Source organism: Dermacentor albipictus, chromosome 7, assembly GCF_038994185.2.
Source record: "Dermacentor albipictus isolate Rhodes 1998 colony chromosome 7, USDA_Dalb.pri_finalv2, whole genome shotgun sequence".
NCBI lineage: Eukaryota > Metazoa > Arthropoda > Arachnida > Ixodida > Ixodidae > Dermacentor > Dermacentor albipictus.
In genome coordinates this window covers 2,641,249-2,667,650 of record NC_091827.1, presented here as the reverse complement: position 1 = coordinate 2,667,650, position 26,402 = coordinate 2,641,249, and the positions used below count along the sequence as shown (strand labels likewise).

At 48.1% G+C, this 26,402-nt stretch overlaps 1 protein-coding gene across 1 annotated transcript in view; it reads right to left on the bottom strand.

Annotated features, from left to right (window-relative positions):
- Positions 1–26,202, bottom strand: part of LOC139047655 (thyroid receptor-interacting protein 11-like) — a 188,604-nt gene extending 162,402 nt beyond the window's left edge. The window contains exons 1-2 of the mRNA XM_070521523.1: positions 25,866–26,202; positions 24,879–24,955 (exon numbers count right to left, since the gene is read on the bottom strand). Coding sequence (XP_070377624.1) covers positions 24,879–24,955; positions 25,866–25,959 — 171 coding nt within the window. The 5' untranslated portion in view covers positions 25,960–26,202. The remainder of the gene's footprint in view (positions 1–24,878; positions 24,956–25,865) is intronic.
- Between the last annotated feature and the right edge of the window lie 200 nt (positions 26,203–26,402).

The window sequence follows — 26,402 nt, the reverse complement described above, 5'->3', positions numbered from 1 at the left end:
GTCTTCCACAGCTTGCAGTCGCGTGCACACGCGTGCAGTGCAAGACGAGTGTAATAGCGCCACTACCATTCGTGTTCCTCCTGCCACCAAAGATGGCTGCTCCTATTTTTATGTGAGAACCCCTACGCGTTCCATCGGCTGCCCGAGAGCCAGAGCTATAGCAGACGATCCGCGTTCCCAGGCGGAAGTGGGGCTGGAATAAACATCTAGATTTGTTACATTTGTGCAATTATTAAGTGTACAGAAATCGCTATGCATATGTATGCAATGAAAATCGGATGGCTCGCCCGAATGACGTCACGCGTCCCCGATAAAATTCAGGGGAGCGGCGCCGCTGCGATCGGTAGCAACGCACATTTTTAAAACCTTATAATAAATTACACACTTGATGCGAAGCGTTTACCAGCGTCACTTCATGATCAAAATGACCTACCCTAACGACTCAGTACGTTTGCACAAAATCGTCAAGATCGTGTCAGGGTCCCTTTAACGTGCGCCTAAAGCTCGGCACACCAGAGCTTACTGCTTTACGCCCGCGATCTGGCGCTTAGCGGCAGAACACCGCACCCAATGATACATGTACGCAGGGTATGCGATTCATGCGTGCCGCAAAAGGAAACCAAATGACCAAAGAAAATGTGCATCTCAAACAGCGCCCCTTAAGCTATAAATGAAGTGCGCCATGGCACAGCGTCATTCTAACAAGGTGGTCTCCTGCTGTCACGACACAGTGCCTCTCGTCTGCGGCCACAGCTCCCAACAACGCCCAGCGTCTTCGAAGGTGACACCCAGTAGCGCGTGAACCGGGCGTCGCGCAGCAGGGCACGCGTCAGCTTCGCGCAATCCGTGCCTAGGAACGCGAACAGACCACGACTCCGAGGGCAGCGAGCGCACACACGTATGCCGCAGCACGCACCGTCAGCCATTGCTGCCGCTCCTTCGGCCCACGCACGCCCCGCAAAACATTCCTGCGGAGAAAAGCTGCACCACGACGCTATGCGTAACAAGCCGTGGACTTCATAAGCACCGCAACGCTTGTCGGAGGTCACTTAGCGAAAAGCGTCTGCACTTCCTTTAGGGCGTCAACACTATCTAGATTACATAACCGCACTGTGAGGTGCTCTTGTGAGAAGAAACGTTTCTGTTTTGTCTTACTATATGGCCTTGAAATCTCGTCCGATATAAAGGTGACGATTCCGGTACCAGTATTTGTTAATTTATTTATTGCAACCTTGGAAAAATGACGACATGGTCTGAATTAAGCGAGGAGCCACCAACGATTAGACGTAGCTTTGAAAATGCAGGGTCCTGGATAAGAACCACAAGCCACGTAGACTTTGCCTCAAATAAACACAATAAACAAGAGATCGAGCGGGATACAATATCCTTCAGCCCGTCGACCTTTTCTTTCCTAAAACGTTCAAGAGCGACAAGTTCGTCTACGAACCCCGACCGAATCAGGTTTTCACCTTGAGAGAGAGTGAGCACTGCCTGAGGTGACGTATACCGGGTGTTTCACGTAACGTGAACCGAGGTTTAAAAAAAAAGTGGTTAACTGCAACTGAATGAAACCAGCGACATATGTTTTACCGTCATGTGGTACTCCTTAGAGTATTTCTTCTATATTCCGCATAACTAGTTAATTAACTAAGTTGAATCATACAATTTTTTTTAAATATTCACTTTAATGCCAAGTGCGTTTCGCTGCGTTGTGTAGGGCATTCCAAAACGACGGATCCAATTTTTTGTGGCAATGTACACGCTGCGTGGCGATTTTTGTCGGCGTTTAAAGAAATACCGCGAAATATGAAATAAAACCACGTGACTGCGCTGTCGTATCGCAGCGCTCCGAACGAGCTGATACCGACGGCGCTTCCTCTCCGCGCGCCGCCACAGATGCTCGCGCACTGCGAAGCCGGCGCCGCCGCGGCAGCTCTCTTGGTCCGCGGGCACGGTTCTTTCGCACGCGGTTGAAAGCGCTGCAATACCGTAGCGCATGAGCACAGTCACGTGGCTTTATTTCATATTTTGCAGGCTTTTTTTAAAGGGATCCTGAAACGATTTTGACGATTTTCTACAAACGTACTGAGTCGTTAGAGTAAGTCATTCTGATCCTTATTTGACGCATCTAAGTGCTCTGCGTAAAGCCTGTAATCTATTATAAGGTTTTAAAAATGCACATCTCTACCGATCGCAGCACGCTGCGCGGCGGAATTTTAAGCCGCCCCTACCCATATGACGCAAATCACCCATATGACGTCAGCGGTGCGAGCTATCCGATTGGCTGACCAGGACGCGTGATCGATTTTTCTGACTTTATGGTAAACAGATGATGTTCGTAATAGTTGAAATGTCAGTTAATTTGTTTTCATAAAAAGAAAGTAACATAAAGGGAATGCACAAGAACAATTTTTCAGTACACTTAAGCACTTCCGGCACACAGCAGGTGTCGCCTGCTTGTGTTACAACGTGCTCTGTCTTTGACGAGAGCTCCGCCGTAAGTGTCGGTCTGTCCTTTCGCGAGCGCTATGATTCGACTTTGTTGCGTTGTGGACTGCAAACGTAGCGACTGGCAATATGTCAAGCTGCGACATCGTGCCCCTTAGCAAGTCGGTAGACGAGCGGACTGGCTGCAGCGCAGCGGATTGCCGCTATCCGATCGGCGCCAGGGTTTGCGCGATTGCGGCCGTCACTTTACACCAGAAGATTACTAACGCAATAGCGTTTCGCGAGTCCGGTATTCGGGTAAACGCAAGCGCAAGGGGACAGGGCCTGGCCGTATCCCCTTGCGTGTCGTTTCATGGGATGAACAGAAGCGCAAATGTGAATGGTCTGCACGGTGCAGCCACCCGGTGGCATAGAGCTCAACCAGACACAGTAGCAGTAACAAAATGTATTCTTCTTTGCTGCTGGTGTAAATTTTTCGCAGGAGTGTAATCTTTAACACGTTGTTTTTGTAAATGTTTAAAATGTTTTGCACTTGGTTAGAGCAATATTAGCTCTTTCTTTGACTGGTTAAGCTCTGCGCCAACGGGTGGCTGGACCGTGGACACCGATCAGGCAGCTCACGTACGTCTACGCTAAAGTTCCTTCATCAGCTTGAGTTTATGCTTCCACCGTTCAGTCGAAACGTTCCGCTAGTGTGTGGTCAACGGAATACCAGACACGTTCGGCGCTGCGACCAAATGCTCGCAACGCCTGCTGCTTCGATAGCTCTCGCTTGCGGTCGACGGCCAATCGTCTAGCGGAGACGTTTCGCGCGGGCGGGCTCCAAAACAACCGGAAGTGGACGATGTGACGTCGCATCGTGACGCAGAACCAGTGAAGCGGAGCTTAGCCCCGCTGGCTCGGCGAACGAGTTGAGGAGGAAAAGCATGGCTAGGGAGGAGGGTAACTTGTAATCGCTTGCAGCTCCATTAATACGTAACGCTTCACTTAATATGTGGTGCGAATGTTCTACTTAAGCTGTACCCTACGCGTCTACAAAATTTGTCCGAACCGTTTCAGAGGCCCTTTAAACGCTGGAAACAATCACCACCCAGCAGGTACGTTGCCACAAAAAATTGGATCGGTCGTTTTGGAATGCCCTATACAACGTAAAGAAACGCACTTGGCCCTAAAGTCAATATTATAATTTTGCATAATTGATCTTAGTTGATTAATTAAGCGCAATATAAAAAAATACCCAGCGCCACATGACGGCGAACCATATGTCGTTGGTTTTATTCAGTTGCGGTTGACGACTTTCTTTTTCATCTTTGGTCCATGTTATGTGAAACACCCAGAGCCCCTCAATTTTTCAAAAGTAGCGCCATTCTTAAGGCGGAACCGCATGCGCGATTTCAGGCGCCATTGACGCGCGGATGGTGGGACGCGCGCGTCATTTTGACGCGTGCCCAGCAGGATCCATCACGAAATCGCGCCGCCGCGTGCTGCTGCTCGGAGTAGAAAAAAACGCGTCGCGCGGGCGCGTCCACCAATCGGAGTTTAGGTAAGTCACGTGGCATTTGGTCACATGACATTTTGGTTATTTTTTCGCCACCAGATGGCCCTGGTCTCTGCGCATCTCTAAAGCCCCTCAATCTCCCAAAGTAGCGCCATTCACTTCCCTCCTCCTCCGCTCGGCGCGGCCTCGACGGTGGCGCCGACGGTGGTGGGCCTGCCGTAGCAGACGACGGCTAACACGCTACGGGAGGAAATCCGCGGAAAAGTTCGTTCGAGTCCTGCGGAGCAGTTTTTTCAATCTAGATCTTACTTTGTCAGTCGGTAACTGGCCTTAAGAATGTCGTGTCGGATTTGCGGAAGAAATAGAGAAAAGCACTATTATTCAAGGCGCATTTAAGGCGCAAAGCGCACGCACGTTGAAAGTTCGTGTTGCTGAAACACGACAAAAGCACGCGGTATGCTCAGACACGCGAGTAATTACCAGAGTTTCAGGTTTTGACAGCGTGAAGGTATGTGCACGTGGTTTCGTAGGTTAATTTACGTACCTGCAGGATGCTTTTGTTCGGCCGGCGCGTGAGAGATTCCGACTGTCTGCGGTTAGCAATGCCTGGCAGCAGGGCCGTTTCTGTTCCGCGCCTTTTACAGATGTACGTAGCTCATGCACAGGTTGTGGTGGCCATGAGCAACGTTTTCACACATAGGCGGTATAGATAATTTGAACAACGTACCAGCATATGAAATCGTTATTTATTTATTACAGTGCAAATGGTTAGAATTTGGTAGAAAAAAAAGAAGGAACTTGATGGGACAACTGGAAAGAGGTTCAGAAAATAATTATCCCCCTACCCTCATTGGCACCAGCAACACTCTTGTTGAAGTGCTAATTTTATCTCTGTATACTACGTGCGTCTGTATTCTTTTGCGTTGTAAGTTTTCACAAGGAAGCAGTGTTGCGTTAACTGGAATAGTCAAGGCACACAAGACAGAAAAAAAGTTTATTCTTGGGTTTTACATCCCAACACCACGATCTCATAAGGCACGCCATAATGGGGGCTCCGGATTAATTTTTTTCCAGCTGGGGTTCTTTAACGCGCCCCCAATGCACTGGACACGGGCCCGTTTTGACACGGGCGTCAAAAGAAGAGGTTGGAGGAGCCGTGGCACTTACTTCACAAAGCCGCGCGTTCTTTACCACTTGCTCGAAGTCAGCCCGCCCGATCTTGTGAATCCACACTTTTCTTCGTTTTGCGTTGCGCCCGGCGGATGGTAAAGCAAAAAGCTTTTTGCCGTCACTGGGTCTGTTGTGGCAACCGTAGGCGCAGCAGCACGGCATCGCAATTAAGCACTCGGCCCTAACACATTGTATAAAACTACCGCGCTCCTTCAAACCGCCTGCCGTACTTCCGTCGCGTAGGCCCAAGAATGGGGGTCGCAGCGCGCTGGAAAGAAACGATATACAAAAGCGCGGCGCCTGCTCTGCGCCGGAAAGAAAAAAATATACAAAAGCGCGGGGCATGCTTTCACGTGACACAAATTGGCCAATGGGGGAGCGGAGGAGGCTGGGGCGACAGGAGGGTTGGAGGAGGAAGCGCCTGGGTGAGCGGGGTGGCGGAAAGATCTAAGAATGGCGCTACTTTTGCAAAATTGAGGGGCTTTACGCATCTCGACGGAACCTCCTTGGCGTAACTTTTTTTTTCTCTCTCGGCAGAACTGGCGCGCGCGTCAAGGAAAACATGTGCGACCGTGATTTCGTTCGCGCATCGTGTTCACCTAAAATGAACAAAGCAACCTTCAACGAGGCCCTAATAACTAAAGTGGAGAAGCGTCGCGTCTCATCGCTAATACTGGCAAGACAATTTGCTAATAATACCACTGTATGGTGCTTGCTCTCTTCTCAACCAGGCAGCCCGCACCCACATGTACCTCCTGACCCGCATTTTTTCTTGCTTCAGTATCAGCATCCCCCTTAATAGTAGCAGTCACCTCTTCTGCTCGGTAGTAAGCGGCGGACCCTCCTTTTTATATGTGAAGTTGTAAGCAAGCAGCGGCTTCTCAGCATGCGGAAGGTATATAGTCGCAGTTTCGCACACAATATTGCTGCTTGAAATTACGCTTGATAAATACACTTCCGAAAGAAACGTCGCTGTCTAATTACACTCAGATTATTTTTATTGTGGTGTTCTGTAAGTTTAAGGGCATATTATATATGCGGTAACAGAGACAATACATGTCGTTGAGAGTTATGTTGTCTGGCAACCCGGAAAACGCGGCGCGAAAGCGCCTCTCCTTTTTTTCGTACAGGTGCTCGCGCGTCGGCGGCAACGCGGGCGTTTGCCGCCCGTCGCGTTTTTCGCTCGCGAAAAACGCGCCATGCGGTTCCAGCTTGAACTTTTCCGACACCCCGCTCACCCTGGCGCGTCCTCCTACACGCCACCTGTCGCCCCAGCCTCCTCCGCTCCCCCATTGGCCAATCCAACGCTACTAGAAAGCTTCAGTTGTAAAACTCTCCGCCTGCGCGCTTACAGGCGGCTGTCACCACTTCTGTGACAGCCGCCAGATGGCAGCGCTGTTCCATCGAGCTCCACCGCAGACGCCTCGCCGCAGCCATGAGCTCGTGTGGACGGGCAGTTTGCGCTTGTTTCACGCTCGCTGGCACTCTCACTTTGCCCGAATTGGTGATACCATGTAAAAGCGGTATCCACCTATAGCAATAAGATTTATCGGGCCAGTTGGTTCATACTGAAAGAAGGGTAAACTGCACGAAAGGAAGAAACCCTTACAGCGAAGCGCAGAAGCTGCGTTTCTAAATGTCGTTTGTTTCATCCTGTCGTCTTAACGTTTCTCCCAGTTTCTTAATGTTTCGCGCAGTTTAGCTCAGGATCCTGAAGATCTGGCCAAAAGGCGTGATTGTAGGATGACATCATCCCCACCGAAGTTTCTCACCACGCCAAAGAAGAGCTACAAAAAGAAAGATGAGGTCAGTCTTTGAACACGCACGCCAAAAAAAAAAAAAAAAAGATCGTAGGCTATTCCACTCCGTGAAGATGGTTAACCGGAGTAGCTGAAACGTGCGGCCCCTGTGTTTATCACTGGGTTAATCCCGAGGGTTCATTAAATTATTTCTCAATTATGAGGTTACACACACAATCGGCTGCGACAAAAAGAACGACGTCACTGACGGTATGCCCGCAGTCTGCCGTTGGCGCTTGCGTTCGATGTTTCATGCTTGCTCGGCGGCGTGGTTAGCAGCCTTCGCCCGCCATTTGCCGCTTGCGATTATTCGAAATTAAATTTCTTCAAAATTAAATCTGTCCGTTACGTAAGACAATGAGTAGCTCATGGTCCTCCCACGGGACATCCGCGCCAAAATAACGGTCCGACCTATACCCAAAAACTTACACCCCGAAAACAACAGGGGCAGACGGCAAGGGAGAGGACAATTCCTCGTTAGCCAACCCTTGGCGAACCGCGAAGGCTTGTGGACGCGGCGGCAGACGCGGGAAACGAAGCATTCGCAGTGGCGGTTGTGGACGGCCGCGGATCCACAAGGCATGCAGCCACGCTGATTGCAAGGAAGCCTGAAAAGGCCGAACAGGATGCGATCGCTGTTGCGCTCACCGACGACAATCTTTCTCACATCTACAGCGACTCAGCCGCTATCAGAGCTTTCCAAACGGGCACGGTCTGCGCAAAGGCTCTCCGCAAAAAAATAGATTAAGAACCGGTCATATACTGGTTCCCGGCACACTTAGGACCAAAGATCGGCGACGTCCGCAACCTTAACGAGGCGGCACACGAGGCTGCGCGCGAGCTTACAGACCGCACGGCTTCACCCGACCACTCGGAGAACAAGGACGCCCCCACTACATACAATAGAATCACTAAACACTACTGCCGACAACGTAGAGAGTATAGCACGCCACATCGCACGCTCATTCGAGCTCAAGTGGTTACACTCGGAATGCTACAGACAGACACATACCCCACGCAAAACAGACTGCACCATTACATGCATGAGCCGTACGACAAGTCTTATTGCACCAATCGCAATACATCCCTTAACGTCTACCATTTATTCTTGCTGTACTCGCAAGCTCACATAAACTCCGAACCGGACAAGCGCAAGTTTGAAGAAGCAATGCGGAGCGATCGAAGAACTCACTGCTCCCCGACTCTGGGCCGTCCAGCAGGTACGCGAGGCCGCCAGGAAACTCAACCTCCCAGTTCCGTCGTGGAAGACGCCCACTCCGTGAGAGCCAATTGCAAAGCTCTCGTGGTCTGCAGGACCTTGAATAAATTTGATTTCCTTCCTTCATACTCCCTTAATCAATGGCTCATACCCCTTTAAACGCGGCCTGCCCATTACGACGACAGAATTGAAATTCTACGCTGGAATGATGAACGGCAACGCAGTCATCTGTGGAACGACGACGACGAACGCGGGAGCAGTGGCACAAGCGCGTGCCGTATCTCTCAGAGTTCCCGGTCGGCACGAGGAATCACTCTGTTCCACGCCTAGCGAAGCGTCGCATTGCTGGGAGCACTTAAAAACTTGCGCGCCGAACTGTCGACATCGTTCCTATAGCCGCCTATGCAGCCAGGTACGCAGCACGTCGGCATCGCCTGCTGATATTCTTAACAAACTCGACGAAGGCTAATTTCGCGGATGACATGCTTGCTGAAATGCGCCGTCAAGAATACACCACCGCTGCACCGCATGCATAGTCCAGCCCGCCCGCGTAGCCGGCTATTGAGGAAGTGAAGCCGGGCTAAAACCCCTCAATCTCCCAAAGTAGCGCCATTCACTTCCTTCCTCCTCCACTCGGCGCGGCCTCGACGGTGGCGCCACCAGTGGTGGGCCCGCCGTAGCAGACGACGGCTAACACGCTATGGGAAGAAATCCTCAGAAAAGTTCGTTCGAGCCCAGCGGAGCAGTTTTTTCAATCGAGATCTTTCTTTGTCAGTCGGTAACTGGCCTTTAGAATTTCGTGTTGGAATTGCGGAAGAAATAGAGAAAAGGACCATTATTCAAGGCGTATTTAAGGCGTAAAGTGCGTGACGTTGGGAGTTCGTGTTGCTGAAACACGACGCATGCACGCGGTGTACTCAAACACGCGCGTAATTACCAAAGTTTCAGGTGTTGACAGCGTGAACGTATGTGTACGTGGTTTCGTACGTTCATTCACGTACCTGCAGAATACTTTTGTTCGGCCGGCGCGTGAGAGATTGCTGACCTGGCAACAGGGCCGTTTTTTCCACTGCGGGGTGCTTTGGTAATGGTGACGATATATTGTTTTTTTTTTTTACGAGTACTGCTCCAGGAGGGCACATGCAATGGCTAACAGATGCCTCTAAAGAGCACGTGACATTACAATAATGCAAGCGTCGCAGGGGGTGTTCGCATACAAAATTGGCTGTCCGCGATCTTATACCCCCTTGGCATGCACAGGCTTCGGCGAGCCCCATCCAGCCTTGGTTCTAGCTTTGGCGTTCCCGTTGCCGCTTTGGTGCCCTGGAGGCGCCGTCAATAATACGAAATAATGACAAGGTGTTACAACTAGTAAATAAAATTTATTTAAGAAATACAATCGCGACGAGGCGCCAACTTCTAAAGCAGCGCTAGCGCGCCCGCGCGAGTATTATGAAACGCCAACGAGAAATTTACCGGCCCACGTACGACTCTACGATCAAATTGCACGTTAAACATCCCCAGGCGAGCTAGATAACGTTATCCGGAGCCATCCACTACGACCTGCATCCTAGCTTTAGTCGCTTCGGAACATTAAAAACGTTGATCACCACAAACCAAATCAATACATGCAGGCGTACATTCGAAGCTAAAAGAGTGCATCGTAAGTCATATTGAGCCTTGCAAAAGCGTCGAGAATATGCTAACTTCTGGTGGAGCTCAAAACACACCCTGAATAAAGTAACTTTTATGTCACAGGCCAGTTGCAGATGCGTGCATTTCACCGCAAGACGACACTACATGAAACAAAGAGAGCACATTCGAAAAAAGAAAGTCAAACAACGGGGTAAAAACCACGCAGAGCATGAACACACACCTTTTCGAAGTGGAAGGCGTGAAGTAGGCTCAAACTACGGCGCAAATACGGTTGCTTTCCCTTTCTGTTCGAAGTTACGCAGCATTCCGAACTTCCACGCGGGGGCGCCGTTTGTGGGCGGAGCTACCCGCCGCTCGCTCATTCGTACCATGTGTCCTGAATTGCCGCATGCGGCAAGTCGCACACGAAAAATCGCACCATGTGTCTGGCGCTTTAGACGTCGCCAATCACTTAGCGACTCAGATATTGCGGCCGGCGATGGCGAGGACGAACCTCAACAAAACCCTCGCATCGGCCACGATCAATGGTAAGACGCAACAAATCGGCGTTGAACGTTGTGGCAGCGCAGTCAAGCTGATAGTGTGGGAAATATCCCGATGGACACGACAAAGACTGCAGTTGCAGCGATACCGAGAGCGTCCCACTACGAGTACAACAGCTAGAACAAGCAACAACAGAGAAGAGCACATGTAAGCCGCATGGCAGCCAACGAAAATTCGTGACGTAGCCACATGATGTAACGTTTTCTTGGCTATTTACAATCTCGCTTGATGTCAATGCCGCGAGGTGCTCCGTTTTGCCGTTGGCTGCGCGCACGTACTTTAAAATTGATTTTAAATATGTTCTAAGCGATATTCGCCGCTAATATGTTATAGACGATGTGTGTGTGACCAACTAAATCGATCTCACAAGTTATCTCGGCTTCAAATTTTTGTGTCAGTACTCCTTTAAAAAAACGAGGAAGCACAATCCCTGGATCTCACGCGACATCATTCATGCCAAACGTAAAGTCAAGCGTCTGAAAAAATCAATGATAATAGCACCTAATCCTTCATCTCGAAGTAATCTTACTCTAGCTATCCAAGACAAGAAATCTAAAACAAAGACAGCGAAGTCAAACTTTTACTCAAACACACTTCAAGGCTTCCTAAGAAATTCACCGAGCAAATTTTGAAACTACCTTAAACCTATTTATTTATTTATTTCGTGTACCCTCAGGGCCAGAGGCATTAAAGAGGGGCACCTATGGCATCAAGTGATCCCCAAGTGTCGCCCGAAACTAGCAAACAAAGCGCTGATTCACTAAATAACTATTTTTCTTCTATCTTCACAACTGACGATGGGAAACTACCTTAAATTGGCATCACCGTTAACAGCACACTAAGCCCCCTCACCGTCACGAAGGCCGAAGTACTGAACCTTCTCCTAACCTGGACACAAAAAAAGGGCCAGGCCCGGACAAAATACACAACGCTTTCTTGAAACGATACGCAGAATGGATGACGAAGTACCTTTGTATAATATTTAACAAATCATTATCATCATCTGTTCTTTCACAGGATTGGAAATCTGCAAAAATTGTCCCAATACATAAATCAGGCTGCAAAGACGACCCGTCCAACTTTCGGCCGATATCGCTTACGGGTACGGTGTGCAAACTTCTAGAACACATAATACTAAAACATATAACCGTTTTCTTAGAAAATGGGAGTATCATATCACCATATCAACATGGCTTTCGCAGAGGCCGATCACTCAACTACTGGAACTAACCCACGACATATCATTTAATATCGACCAACACAGACGAACAGACCTCATCCTACTCGATTTCTCGAAGGCATTTGATCAGCTATCACACAAAAAGCTCATAAGAAAACTTGAGATTACATTAGGTACAGGCCCCATAATTGACTGGATTTGCGACTATCTTACTCGTTCAATCCTTCGCAGTTAGCCACATAACGTACGTGGCCGCCTTCCACAACCGGATGCCGAGCTAACGTAGCAAGATAGAAGCCACCATACGCAAGGCGTATAAGGCGGCACTCGGTCTCCTCGCGAGCACGAACACCGAAAAAACACTGCTGCTGTCTAGCACGCCGCCGCGGGTTCAGAGCGCGACGTCTGGACCCATCCTTCGCGTCGCCCTCTTGACTGCTGCAATGCCACCGTATACAGCAGCCACGGCTGTACTAGCGCGCAGCAGTCCAGAGGGGAAATACATAGAAGAACGGTAGAGAGCAGTTAAGTAGAGACGACGCGTAGAACTGACGCAGTCAGGAAACGAGTTGCCACTCTTCGCTCCAGGCAGCGCGAGAGGAAAAAGACGACGTAATAAGTAGACACAGCAGCACTTGCAGGCAAACTTGGTAAATTTAGATTCAAAGTAGCTGCGGTACGTCTCTAGTCGGATACAACTTTAGAAAAAAGGGGCGTTCACTCCTCCGAGGCGGAGGCACACGAGCACCCACCGATGTGCGCGCGCTCTGGACTAACGTCATCAGCCGGATGGCCGGTGAGCCCACTGACAGAGAAGATGGCCGCCCGCGCTTTGAACTGGGCGAGGTCGCGTCAGCTGTGTGCTTCAGCCCCTCGTCAGAGTGAATGCCAGAACTGCTTGTGATTGTCTATCATGCCGAAAATATTACTACGAGCTTACGATGCGGCATTTGTGCCGCGTGCGTTTATCCTGAGCCGTGATCCGGCGAAGGAACATTGCAGCGAGCATCGCTGGCGCTGCGCTTTACCTGAAAACAGGATCCCGCGGCGACCGCTACGAACACACATCCTGCGTGTTTGTTCCATGTTGTATTATTTTCTACCCAGTGAAGTTACGACGAGAAAAGTTTTCCAAAGTCTGGTGCCCACTGTTAGCGGCGGGTGTGTTCGTGTACTGGGTCGCTGCGTTTTTCGTCGGACGGGGTGAAGTGATGGAGCAAAACCGTTCTCAGGAGAAATCAGAAAAGTGTGCGCGCATGAAACAAACTTATGAGTGTCTCAACAGAAAATATTTGCAGCAGAAGCCTTCAACGCAAAGATTTGGCGCCGTCAACTTAGCGTGAACGATCATTGTCAGCAGTGAGATAGCCGAGCGTCTAGCGACGGTGTTCGAGCGTTGTGTTGCACCGTCGATTGATTGCTGTCCACCAGTGCTCACTGCACGCGCAAGCTGTAGAATGCGTGCTGTGAAATTGTGAAAACACACACCAAAAAATATAAATTTTATGCTATTTAAAACACAGAGTATTTATTTGAAACGATGAATGAGTCATTTTTGTACCTTCCTGCCTCGACCGTATTCTCGCCCCAGGTTTGTAATGGTTGCGATAAATGCATTGTTTTATATAAGTACTTTTTCAATAGCAACTGATTCATTTTAAGCTTGGAAAACAAGTAGTAGATACGCCGTGTACAAGTAAACAAGCGCAAACCCATACAGAGCTGCTCTTTCTATTTTTGTCACTTGCAATGTAGCTAAAGAGCAGACGACGGGCAGAGTTGTAGAAGACACGGGGTTATTTTTATGTCGCTATCCGGCATGTGCTGTAGTACATGAGAGCTCTACTCAACCAGTCATCAAAATACAAAATTCTTTATTTATGCCAAGAATTACGCGTTTCAGGAGTTTTTTGATCTCAAGCGCTCAAGGGAGATATTGGAAGCGCTTGAGATTAAAAAGCGTGGTGTTGATTGTATCAATGAAGCATCAGTTTCTCTTTCGACAAAGGAACTGGCGTATCTTGAGAGCAACACTTAAAAGTTATTCTGTATCTTGATATCCTTGTGCGATGCAGATGACTGCCCCGTTTATCCTTGTTGTTTTGATCCTTGACAGCAGCTATATATTACTATGTCAAGAAATAAAACACTCAGTTGTTAGTGCACCTACGTGCTTGTCTCATGTCTCCCTTCTTCATGTGTTGTTTTACTCAGTGCCGTCGTTGTAACTATAATACGTATATATGTTTACTAGTACTACAGCTACTTTATCTTGATTATATCAGCAGTCATCCAAAGGGTGTTCTCGTTGATAAAGTTGCACTACTCCACAAAAAGACATAAAGCTATAGTTCCAAAACCTTGTAAAGAGCTTCACCAAGAGCAGTCTTAAAATTTTTTAAGCAACGTTCGGCATCTTTAGACTGTAGGAAGACAGCATGAAAAATACAAGATATGTTAAAGTCTCCTCAGTGTGTTCAGCAAATCAAGTAGCAAAAATCATGTTTTCGTTCTTGTACATTAAATATCACTCAAGTTGCTTGTTTGATAAACTCGATTAAAATTGCTAACTGTATTACCAAATGGCCCTCAGTCCCCAGCAGCTGCGGAGCATCTGACCAAGGCGGCGGTCAGACCTGTAACGCAGCAGCGGGTGCTAAGAATCTCTGGATTAGGACAGGCCGCCAATGGAAACTGACCCTTGCAACGTTTAACACCTGAACCCTCTCGAGTGAGGTTAGCTTAGTAGGACTCTTTGAGGAATTATCAGACATTGTTTGGGATATCATCGGCCTTAGTGAGATTAGAACTGGTGAGGCTTATACAATGCTGAATAATGGACATGTCTTCGGCTATAGAGGTCTCCTAGATAGGAAGCAATATGAGGTAGGATCCCTAATCCATAAGGACATAGCGGGCAACGTTGATGAATTCTACAGCATTAATGAGAGGGTATGTGTAGTCGTAATCAAGCTTGATAAGAGGTAAAGATTAAAGGTAGTACAAGCCTACGCTCCAACATCCAGTCACGACGATGAGGAAGCAGATCAGTTTTATGAAGATGTTGAATTAGCGATGAGAAAAGTGCAAACAAGTATACTATACTAATGGGCAACTTCAATGTAAAAGTGGGGAAAAGGTAGGCTGGGGACCAAGCAATTGGCAACTACGACGTCGATTCTAGGAACGCTAGAGGCAAGATGCTGGTCCAATTTGCAGAAAGGAATAAGCTTCGAATAATGAACACCTTTTTCAAGAAGCGTAGCAACAGAAAGTGGACCTCGAAAAGTCCTAATGGTGAAACAAGAAATGAAATTGACTTCATACTTTCCGCCTATCCCAGCATAGTGCAGGATGTAGAAGTGATAGGCAAGGTAAGGTGCGCTGATCACAGTTTAGTGAGGGCTAGGATTCACTTCAATTTGAAGAGAGAATGAGCGAAATTGGTCAAGAAGAAACAGGTCAACCTTAAGGCAGTAAGGGTAAAAGCAGACAAATTCAGGCTAGTATTTGCAAACAAATATGCAGCCTTAGAACAGAGAGATGATGATGACATAGAGCTAATGAATGAAACTGTAGGTTGGCTTCAGAAGCAGCAACTGAAGTGGGAGGCAAGGCACCAAGGCAACCAGTAGGCAAGCTCTCCCAAGTAACAAAGGACCTAATAAAGAAACGACAAAAAATGAGTGTCCAACTCAAGAGATAAGATAGAATTCGCGGAACTGTCACAACTGATCAACAAGGCGAAAATAAGTTATATTCAAAACTATAACATGAAAAAGACTCAAGAAGCCATAAAAAATGGACGCAGCGTGAAATCAGTGAGAAAGAAACTTGGTATAGGACAAACCAAGATGTATGCACTAAAAGATAAGCAGGGTAATATCATCAGAAACCTCGAAGATATAGTAAAAGGAGCAGATGAATTCTATACTGACCTGTACAGTACCCGGAGGAGTCAGGATACCTCAATTACAAACATTACTGAACAGGATACAGAAACTCCTACTACAACTAGCGATGAGGTCAGAAGGGCCCTGTAAGACATGAAACGAGAAAAAGCAGCATGAGAAAATGGAATAACAGTCGATTTGATCAAAGATGGAGGAGACATAATGCTTGGAAAACTGGTGGCGCTTTAAATGAAGTGTCTATCACCTGCAAGGGTCCCAGAAGACTGGAAGAATGCAAACATTATACTAATCCACAAAAAGGGAGACAGTAAAGAATTGAAAAATTATAGGCCAATTAGCTTACTCCCAGTATTATATAAAGTATTTACCAAAATAACCTCCAATAGAATAAGGGCAACACTGGACTTTAGTCAGCCAAGGGAACAGGCTGGCTTCAGGAAGGGATACTCTACAATGGATCACATCCATGTCATCAATCAGGTTATCGAGAAATCCGCAGAGTACAATAAGCCTTTCTATATGGCTTTCATAGACTACGAAAAGGCATTTGATTCAGTAGAGATACCAGCAGTCATAGAGGCATTACATAATCAAGGAGTACAGAATGTTTACGTAAGTACCTTGGAAAATATCTACAGAGGTTCTACAGCTACCTTAATTCTACACAAGGAAAGCAGGAAGATACCTATAAAGAAAGGGGTCAGACAGGGGGACACAATCTTTCCAATGCTATTCACTGCGTGCTTGGAAGTATTCAAGCTATTAAACTGGGAAGGCTTAGGGATAAGGATCAACGGCGAATATCGCAGCAACCTTCAGTTTGCCGATGATATTGTTCTATTCAGCAACACTGCAGACGAGTTACAACAAATGATTGAGGACCTTAACAGAGAGAGTGTGAGAGTGGGGCTGAAGATTAATATGCAGAAGACAAACATAATGATAAAGAGCCGGGCAAGGGAACAAGAGTTCAAGATCGCCACTCAGCCTCTAGAGTCTATGAAGGATTATGTTTACCTAGGTCAATTTATTTATTTATCATACCCTCAGGGCCATTACGGAATTATAGAGGGGAGTGGTTACAAGCAAAACGGGTAAATTCAACAAACAGGAGTTACTTGTGCAGGAAATTATATATATATATATTGTAAGGAAGAAGAAGTGCGCTGTGCAGAGCTCCGCAGCCGGATCGCCAATGCTACTGAAGTGGGGCTCGGGCTAGACGCTGTTCCTGGTGTGACTGGCTAAGCCTACGCTGTTGCGTCTTCTTGTCCGCGTCCATCGTGCCGTCCACAGCCGTGTCGGACTTCTTTGCCATAATTGGTGGAGGTGCTGGGTATCCTGTCATCCTGGAATTGCGCAGCCGGACTCTCCGTGCCATCATGACCACCGCAAGCGCCACGATCTTACCACCACCTGCTCCCCAGTCCTCCGTATGCCCCAGCACACTCCGTCAGCGGGACCCTCCCATCTTCAGCGGCACTGACAACCACGACGTTGATGACTGGCTCTCATCATACAAACGCATCAGTCTGAACAACAAATGGGATGATATCACGAAACTGACCTCCGTCCCTTTTTACCGCACCGGAATTGCCCACTTGTGGTTTCGGAACCACGAAAGCGAAGTCCCAAGCTGGACGGTGTTCAAGACAAAGTTCAGCGAGGTCTTCGCTTCGTGCGGAACAGCGTCTGCAGTCGCGCTCTCAGCAGCCTGGTGAGACCTCGAAGATGTCATCGATCTCTGTAAACGCGTCGATGCATCCATGACTGAGGGCAATAAAATCAAGCATATAATGAAGGGTATCGACGAGGACGCATTTCAGATGCTCATTTCAAAGAGCCCCTCTACTGTTGCACAAGTTATTGAATTGTGCCAAAGCTATGACGAGCTCTGCCATCAATGCATCCTCACTCGCCGTCCTGTTCCCCATCGCGAATCGTTGTCCGGCTTGAGCTCCCCTATTCAAGATTCCACCCTCCTCTCGCAGATCAAGGCTTTCGTTCGGGAAGAAGTAGCTCGCCAGCTCTCCCTCATCTCCAACCTGCCGGAGTCAAGTTCGTCCCTTAGTCCGACCCTACGACATGTTATAGAAGAGCAAGTGTCCGATGTCCTTCCTCTGGAACGGGCACCTCAGCTCACTGCCCCATTGACTTACGCCGAGGCCGTTGCACAACCACGACCGCCAACCTTCCGGGCTCCACCTCCGATGCCTAGCTCTGTTTTTACCCCCACGCCGCCACGACCTCCAGCCCATCGAGTAATTAATCCCTGGCGCACACCGGACAATCGGCCCATCTGCTATTCGTGCTGTATTCCCGGACACGTCTCACGCCTGTGCCACCGCCGTCCACTTCATCCACGTGACGACCTATGCACAGCCGCGTACGACCATCCTTTATCTTACGCTCCAGACCGCGATTTACCTCTTCCCCACCCAAGCCTTCACCCAGTTTCCGACTGCCGTTCTCCTTCTCCTCCTCGTCGCTCTCCCCGATGCATCAACGTCCCTCTACCACTGACACGGAAAACTAAGTGGCGTAGTTCCCGAGGGAAGAACTGCATCATCGTCACAACGCTCAAGCCCTCTTCTTTCGCCGCCCTACGTTATTGATGTCGCTGTTGAAGGTGTCTCTGTGCTTGCTTTCATTGACACAGGTGCCGCGATATCTGTAATTGCCGAAAAACTATGACGCTTAATACGAAAAGTCACGACGCCTTTCTTCAGTCCTTTACTCCGCACGGCCACAGCACAGCACGTCCAGCCGGTGGCTGTGTGCACCGCCAGACTTGAAATTCAAGGAGTGCTCTACACAGTCGAGTTCGTCGTTCTTCCCCACTGTTCCCACAATATTATTTTAGGTTGGGACTTTCTCTTCCGTCACCAAGCTGTTATTGATTGCTCCCGTGCAGAAGTCGCCTTCTCTTCGCTTGGCAATGCCATATCGGATGACGTTTCGCTTTCCTGCACCAAGTTGTCCCTCACTGACAACATCCATATACCTCCACACGCATCCATTCTGGCACCTGTATCCTGTTCCGTTGCCTCCGACTCTGCTGTACTCTTCACGCCTTCCACTGCTTTCGTTCACCGCCACCTCTCACCACTCCCAACTGCATTGCTTAGCCTTCAAGCTGGTGCTACTCACATTCCTACACACAACCACTTCCCATACTCGATTGCGTTGTTTCGCGGTGAATCTCTCGACACTGCGGAGCCTTACGACACCATTACCACGTCGGAACTTCCTGTTAGATCGTCAGAGGTCAACACCCTCTACTGTAGTCCCGTACCTGCCACATCGCCTGAAGACGTCTTCAGCCATGTCATCGACAACGCTTCCAGCCCCACGCAACGCCATGAACTTCTCCGTCTCCTCGAGAAATTTCGCCCTGCTTTCGACAGTCATAGCACTTCTCTAGGCCAAACGACGACTGTATGTCACCGTATTGACACCGGTTCGCACTCACCGCTACGGCAGCGACCCTACCGCGTCTCATTGACAGAAAACGACGCGTCATTGACGAGCAAGTAGGTGACATGCTAAAGCTTGGTGTCATTGAACCGTTCGACAGCCCATGGGTATCGCCAGTTGTTTTAGTTAAAAAGAAGGATGGCTCAATCCGCTTTTGCGTGGATTACCGCTGCTTAAACAAAATAACCCGAAGGGATGTTTATCCATTGCCGCGGACCGACGACGCCCTCGACAGCTTACAAGGTGCAGAGTTCTTTTCCTCCCTCGATCTACGCTCTGGTTATTGGCAGGTGCCTGTGGCTGCAGAAGATAAGCCTAAAACTGCTTTCATCACACCAGATGGCTTATACGAATTTCGTGTGATGCCATTCGAACTTTGCAACACGCCCGCGACTTTCGAGCGGATGATGGACACTATTCTTCGAGGCCTCAAATGGAACACGTGCTTGTGTTATTTGGATGATGTAGTAGTGTTCGCATCAAATTTTCCTACTCACCTTCATCGCTTGGAGCAGGTTTTATGCTGTCTCAGTGACGCTGGCCTCCAACTAAATCTGAAAAAATGGCACTTTGGGGCACGCAAGCTGACAATTCTCAGACATGTCGTGTCGAAGGACGGCGTTCTCCCTGATGCTGCTAAGCTCCGTGCTGTTAAAGAATTCCCGAGGCCAACGTCTCTAAAAGACTTGCACAGTTTCATTGGCCTCTGCTCGTACTTCCACCGCTTTATTCAAAATTTCGCTTCGACTAAGGCACCTCTGACAGAGCTTCTCCAGGGAGACCCCAATCTTTCCGCGTGGTCCCCGACTTGCGATGATGCCTTTGCGACGCTACGTCGCCTGCTCACAACACCACCGATACTGCGCCATTTCGATCCAACTGCTCCCACGGAAATCCATACGGATGCAAGCGGTGTTGGTCTTGGCGCTGTGCTCGCCCAGCGAAAGCCCGGCTGCCAAGAATATGTTGTTGCTTACACGAGCCGCACTCTGACGAAAGCTGAAGCGAACTATTCCGTCACGGAAAAAGAATGTCTCGCGATCATCTGGGCCATCACAAAATTTCGCCCATACCTGTACGGCCGGTCCTTCGATGTCGTTACCGATCACCACGCACTTTGCTGGTTGTCGTCTCTCAAAGATCCCTGCGGCCGCCTAGCCAGGTGGGCACTGAGGCTCCAAGAGTACGATATCCGGGTTGTCTACCTCTCAGACAAGAAGCATGCCGATGCCGATGCTCTTTCGCGCTCGCCTGTCCACGCCAACATTGTCAGTGTGTCCGTCCTAGACGACCCACTTCCATTCGCTTTTGTCGACATGGCTTTGGAGCAGCGCAAGGACTCCTGGATTTCATTTTTGAAAGATTACATCTCTAATTCACCTACACGCCCACCATCCCGAGCGTTATGCCGACAAGCTTCGCACTTCGCCATCCGCGACGGAATTGTCTATCACCGTAACTACAGTTCCGACGGCTGCAAATGGGTGCTTGTAATACCTCGGCAGCTCCGCACTGATGTATGCGCCGCTTTCCACGCCGACCCTCAGTGCGCACACGCTAGTCTCTTCAAGACCTACACCAGACTACGTCACAGGTTTTATTGGCGTGGTATGTACACATTTGTGCAAAAGTACATTCGCTCTTGCACAGAATGTCAACGCCGGAAGCCTGGTCCTTGCCGCCCTTCTGGACCAATGCAACCTTTGCCGTGCCCTTCGCGGCCCTTTGACCGGGTTGGTATAGACCTCAACGGGCCTCTGCCATACACAGCTGCTGGCAATTGCTGGGTCATTGTAGCTGTAGACCATCTCACGAGGTATGCAGAAACGGCCGCTCTGCCAGCCACGACAGCTCGTGACGTTGCCTCCTCCCTCCTTCAACACTTCGTTCTACGTCACAGCACTCCCCGCGAACTCCTGAGCGACCGTGGCCGCGTCTTTCTCACCGATGTCATTCAAGAACTTCTCGCTGAATGCCACATTATTCATTGCTGTACCATGGTATATCACCCGGAAACAAACGGATTGACAGAATGCTTTAACCAAACTCTTGGTGACATGCTTTCGATGTATGTCGCCTCCAACCACACCAACTGGGACCTCATCCTTCCCTATGTCACGTACGCCTACAATATGGCACCCCAGTCAACAAGTGGCTTTTCTCCCTTCTTTCTTCTACATGGCCACGAACCATCATTTCCCATTGACACTATTCTTCCTTACCATCCCGACTTATCAGAGGGTACACCTGTTTCCGAAGCTGCCCGATATGCAGAAGATTGTCGGCAACTAGCTTACAACACAAGAACAAGCCCTACAGAAATTTCGTCATCACGACGGGCGCCCCCACCACCAGTTGTCGCCTGACGCTCTCGTTTGGTTGTGAGTGCCTCCTACTTCGACACCAGGTGTCTCCTCCAAGTTTGTATCCCGATACCATGGGCCCTACCGGGTTCTAGAGCAAACTTCTCCGGTGAACTACGTCATCGAACCTCTGACACCCCCTACGAACCTGCGTCGCCAAGGACATGAAACTGTGCATGTAGATCGGCTCAAGCCGTATCACGAGCCCTTCGTCCTCACGACGCCTTAGGCCTCCTGTGCGGCTTCGTCTTCAGCGAGGGGGGAAGTTGTAAGGAAGAAGTGCGCCATGCAGAGCTCCGCAGCCGGATCACCAATGCTACTGAAGTGGGGCTCGGGCTAGACGCTTTTCCTGGCGTGACTGGCTAAGCCTACGCTGTTGCGTCTTCTTGTCCGCATCCATCGTGCCGTCCACAGCCGTGTCGGACATCTTTGACACAATATATATATATATATATATATATATATATATATATATATATATATATATATATATAACAGGCCGCCATTGGAATATGAACCTGGCAATGTTTGATGCTAGAATGTTATCTAGTGAGGCAAGTCTAGCAGTGCTACTGGAGGATTTAGAGGGCAGTAAATGGGATATAATAGGGCTCAGTGAAGTTAGGAGGCCAAAAGAAGCATAGACAGTGCTAAAAAGCGGGAACGTCCGGTGCTACCGGGGCTTAGCGGAGAGACGAGAACTAGGAGTCGGATTCCTGATTAATAAGAATATAGCTGGTAACATACAGGAATTCCATAGCATTAACGAGAGGGTGGCAGGTCTTGTTGTAACACTTAATAGGAGGTACAAAATGAAGCTTGTACAGGTCTACGCCCCTACATCCAGTCATGATGACCAGGAAGTCGAAAGCTTCTATGAAGACGTGGAATCGGCGATAGGTAGAGTGAAAACAAGATACGCTATACTGATGGGCGACTTCAATGCCAAGGTAGGCAAGAAGCAGGCTAGAGACAAGGCAGTGCGGGAATATGGCACGGCACTAGGAATAGCAGGGCAGAGTTATTAGTAGAGTTTGTGGAACAGAATAATATGCAGATAATGAATACCTTCATCCGCAAGCGGGATAGCCGAAAGTGGACGTGGAGAAGCCTGAACGGCGAGACTAGAAATGAAATAGACTTCATACTCTGCGCTAACCCTGGCATCATACAGGATGCAGACGTGCTCGGCAAGGTGCGCTGCAGCGACCATAGGATGGTAAGATCTCGAATTAGCCTAGACTTGAGGAGGGAATGGAAGAAACTGGTACGTAAGAAGCCGATCAATGAGTTAGCGGTAAGAGGGAAACTAGAGGAATTCCGGATCAAGCTACAGAACAGGTATTAAAGACATTTTTAAATCAGGAAGAGGACCTTAGTGTTGAAGCAATGAACGACAATCTTTGTGGCATCATTAAGGAGTGTGCAATAGAAGTCGGTGGTAACTCCGTTAGACAGGATACCAGTAAACTATCGCAGGAGACGAAAGATCTGATCAAGAAACGCCAATGTATGAAAGCCTCTAACCCTACATCTAGAATAGAACTGGCAGAACTTTCAAAGTTAATCAACAAGCGTAAGACAGCTGACATAAGGAAGTATAATATGGATAGAATTGAACATGCTCTCAGGAACTGAGGAAGCCTAAAAGCAGTGAAGAAGAAACTAGGAATTGGCAAGAATCAGATGTATGCGTTAAGAGACAAAGCCGGCAATATCGTTACTAATATGGATGAGATAGTTCAAGTGGCTGAGGAGTTCTACAGAGATTTATATAGTACCAGTGGCACCCACAACGATCGTGGAAGAGAGAATAGCCTAGAGGAATTCGAAATCCCGCAGGTAACGCCAGAAGAAGTAAAGAAAGCCTTAGGAGCCATGCAAAGGGGGAAGGCAGCTGGGGAGGATCAGGTAACAGCAGATTTGTTGAAGGATGGTGGGCAGATTGTTCTAGAGAAACTGGCCACCCTGTATACGCAATGCCTCATGACCTCAAGCGTACCGGAATCTTGGAAGAATGCTAACATAATCCTAATCCATAAGAAAGGGGACGCCAAAGACTTGAAAAATTATAGACCGATCAGCTTACTGTCAGTTGCCTACAAACTATTTACTAAGGTAATCACAAGTAGAATCAGGAACACCTTAGACTTCTGTCAACCAAAGGACCAGGCAGGATTCTGTAAAGGCTACTCAACAATAGACCATATTCACACTATCAATCTAGTGATAGAGAAATGTGCGGAATATAACCAACCCTTATATATAGCTTTCATTGATTACGAGAAAGCGTTTGATTCTGTCGTTTGATCCTATGTCACGTTTTGTGAAAGATACATGCCCACTGATTTGAAGCTTTTTACCACATCAATTTTTGAGTTATTTAACGAAATAGTGGGTAACAGGACACATGTGCGGTGGGGGTGAAATAAAACAGCCTTTGTTTTATTGATGTTTAGTTTTAGCGGGTTCATTTGAGCCCATGCATCAATTTCAGACAGTGCACTATTCACTCGACTACCCAAATTGGCACACGATTTGCCTGAAAAAAATAGACTCGTGTTATCAGCATAGATTATATTATGGGCTGTTTCATCAATTTGGACAATCTTATTAATATAAAGTATGAAGAGAAACGGGCCCAGGATGCTTCCCTGAGGGACACCTGTTTCAATAGATTTTACTGAAGAATGTTTTCCTTCAATGACAACAAATTTAGTACAGTATAGTAAGTACAACTTGATTAGTTCGGGTGCAATACGTCTTATGCAATTGTGATCCAGTTGTTGAAGCAGAATATCATGAATAATGAGATCGAAGGCTTTTGAAAAGTCTAAAAAAAGCCCAAGTATCATATTTCTGCACTCGAAATTTTCTAGAAAGAATTCCTTTTGGGCCACTAGTGCGAGCTCTGTAGACTTGTTTCTGCGAAAACCATACTGTGCAGAACTTACCAAGTTGAAGCGGTCAGTGAAAGAGGTCAGGCGTTTCAAAATTATTTTTCCAAACCTTCGGAAAATACAGGCAGAGCTGATATAGGACGGTAGTTGGACATGTAATTTCTATTGCCCTTTTTATATACAACTGTTACTTTTGCTGTCTGCATATTTCGAGGGGAAAATCCCATAGATAAACACATATTAAAGATGCAGGTAAGGCAGGGTGCTAGTATATCAATGACATATTTTACTGGTTTCATTTTAATATTGTCCGCATCAGTGGCTTTGCTATTGCTGAGAGTTAGAAATGTAGCTACAAGTTCACCATCTGAAACTGGCTCTAGAAATATGGTTTGGTTAGTTCGATGATTCATATATCTTAGGTCAGCGCTGCTGGTGGTAGCGTCACTAACTGATAGCAAGAGGTCGTTAAATGCATTAGCTAGCTCAAGGCCTTGAATTTCTATTCCATCTTCTACAATTTTTAAGAATGACCATACACAACAGGTGACCTCATGGTCAGCGCTCTTTCTGACAAGCATGGCTGTCGGAAAAGCCAGAAACAAGCATCATGAAAACATCGACACAATCCTGGCTGCTAAAGACATGCGCAATTTGTTTGCGCAGTACCGCCATGCTCTGCATGCGCTATTTACAAGTTTGGTCACATACCTCTTTACGAAGAGTGGCGCTGCAACCCTCGAGCTGCTCGAGACGGCCTTTAAACAGCTGCAGTTGGGCTCCTTGGTCTGCAAAACATGCCACACAGCCTTTCGTAAAAAAGGACATGGCTTGCAGTGCAGACTATTAAATATGAGAAGTACTGCCCCTAATGATGTTTCTTATTAGCTGAGCACTTTGTTCTCAATGTAATTGTGCAAGCCTCAAATACTTTTTTCTACGTCCGTGCTGCAGAATACATTGTCAAGTTTTGCAAGACAACCCAGTAGGCAATTCATGTAAAAGCCTCCAGAAAAGGTTACCGTAATCTAAAATAAAAAAATTTCTTTTTCACGTCACATCGATGCGGCTGCAACGTATCAGGTCGCTTCCTGGTGTTTCTGGAATAATATGGATGTCACACGACCCACTTTTGATCGCGATCAAGCCCGATCCGGATCGAATTTCTCGGACGTGATTGGCTCCTTAGCACTAAGTGGGCAAGAAAGCGAATCGCAGTCGAGAATTTCGATCCGGATCGGTGCCGATCGCGATCAGAAGTGTACGCGTGACACCGGTATAATAACATACAACCGCGCGCGAATTTGCAAGACAGTTGTCACTATCGTGGCCGGGAACAATTGGTGTCGAAACGCAATTAAACTGATGTGGCTCTCATTAACTGCCGAGCTTTCTCTAACAATGAACTTACCGCGATCAACGAGTATGGACGTAATTACTTAGCTGCACCCGGTGCACACATTTGCGAACACCTGTCACAGTGCATTAACCTATACGACGATTGCAGGTGAATTGTGCTTTTACGCGTAATCAAACCGTAAAAGGTCAAGGGAACGCTCACAGAGATATTATTTTCGTAGGAACGAAACAGCAACAGCTGCGAGTATTTCTTTGCATGAAGACGAGAACACGGCACGTAACTGCTCCACGTTTCACAGGACGCCGAAATGCTAACGCACATGCATTGACTCAACGTACCGTCCAATTCTTCTCGTCCTTCGAGCAGAACTTCGCTCGTCAGATTTGATATCTGGCTGGTGAGTGACGACAGTGTGCCGCCCAACCAAGACATATCGACATTCCAATGGGCATAGCCCTTAAAGGCTCTTTGGGTTAAGCTACGTTTCCCACACGGTGTTTCGCCCAACAGTTACTTCGCCATCACATGTCTTCCACAAAGCGAGCCTCATACGGCAATGTTAAGGCGGTTGGTGACGGGCTAACGTCTTCGTGAACATTGCTGAGTGCCAACCATCGTGCCAACGATGCACAGTGCAGACGACATGTTTCTTCCTTCCTTTATTTTTTTCTTTCTTTTTTTCTGATAACCTCGAACCGGATGTTCGCAGCTTCTCCGACTCGTCAAAAAGCGCTGTAATCGCCAACGATTACTAAGACGCGCGCTTTATTTCAATGACTTCCGACCAGTTCCGACTGGGTCCGACTGCCTGCCCCACTGTGAAAGAATATGAAAGGTGCATTAACCGGCTTGCAAGCGCGAGAGAAGACTCGCTA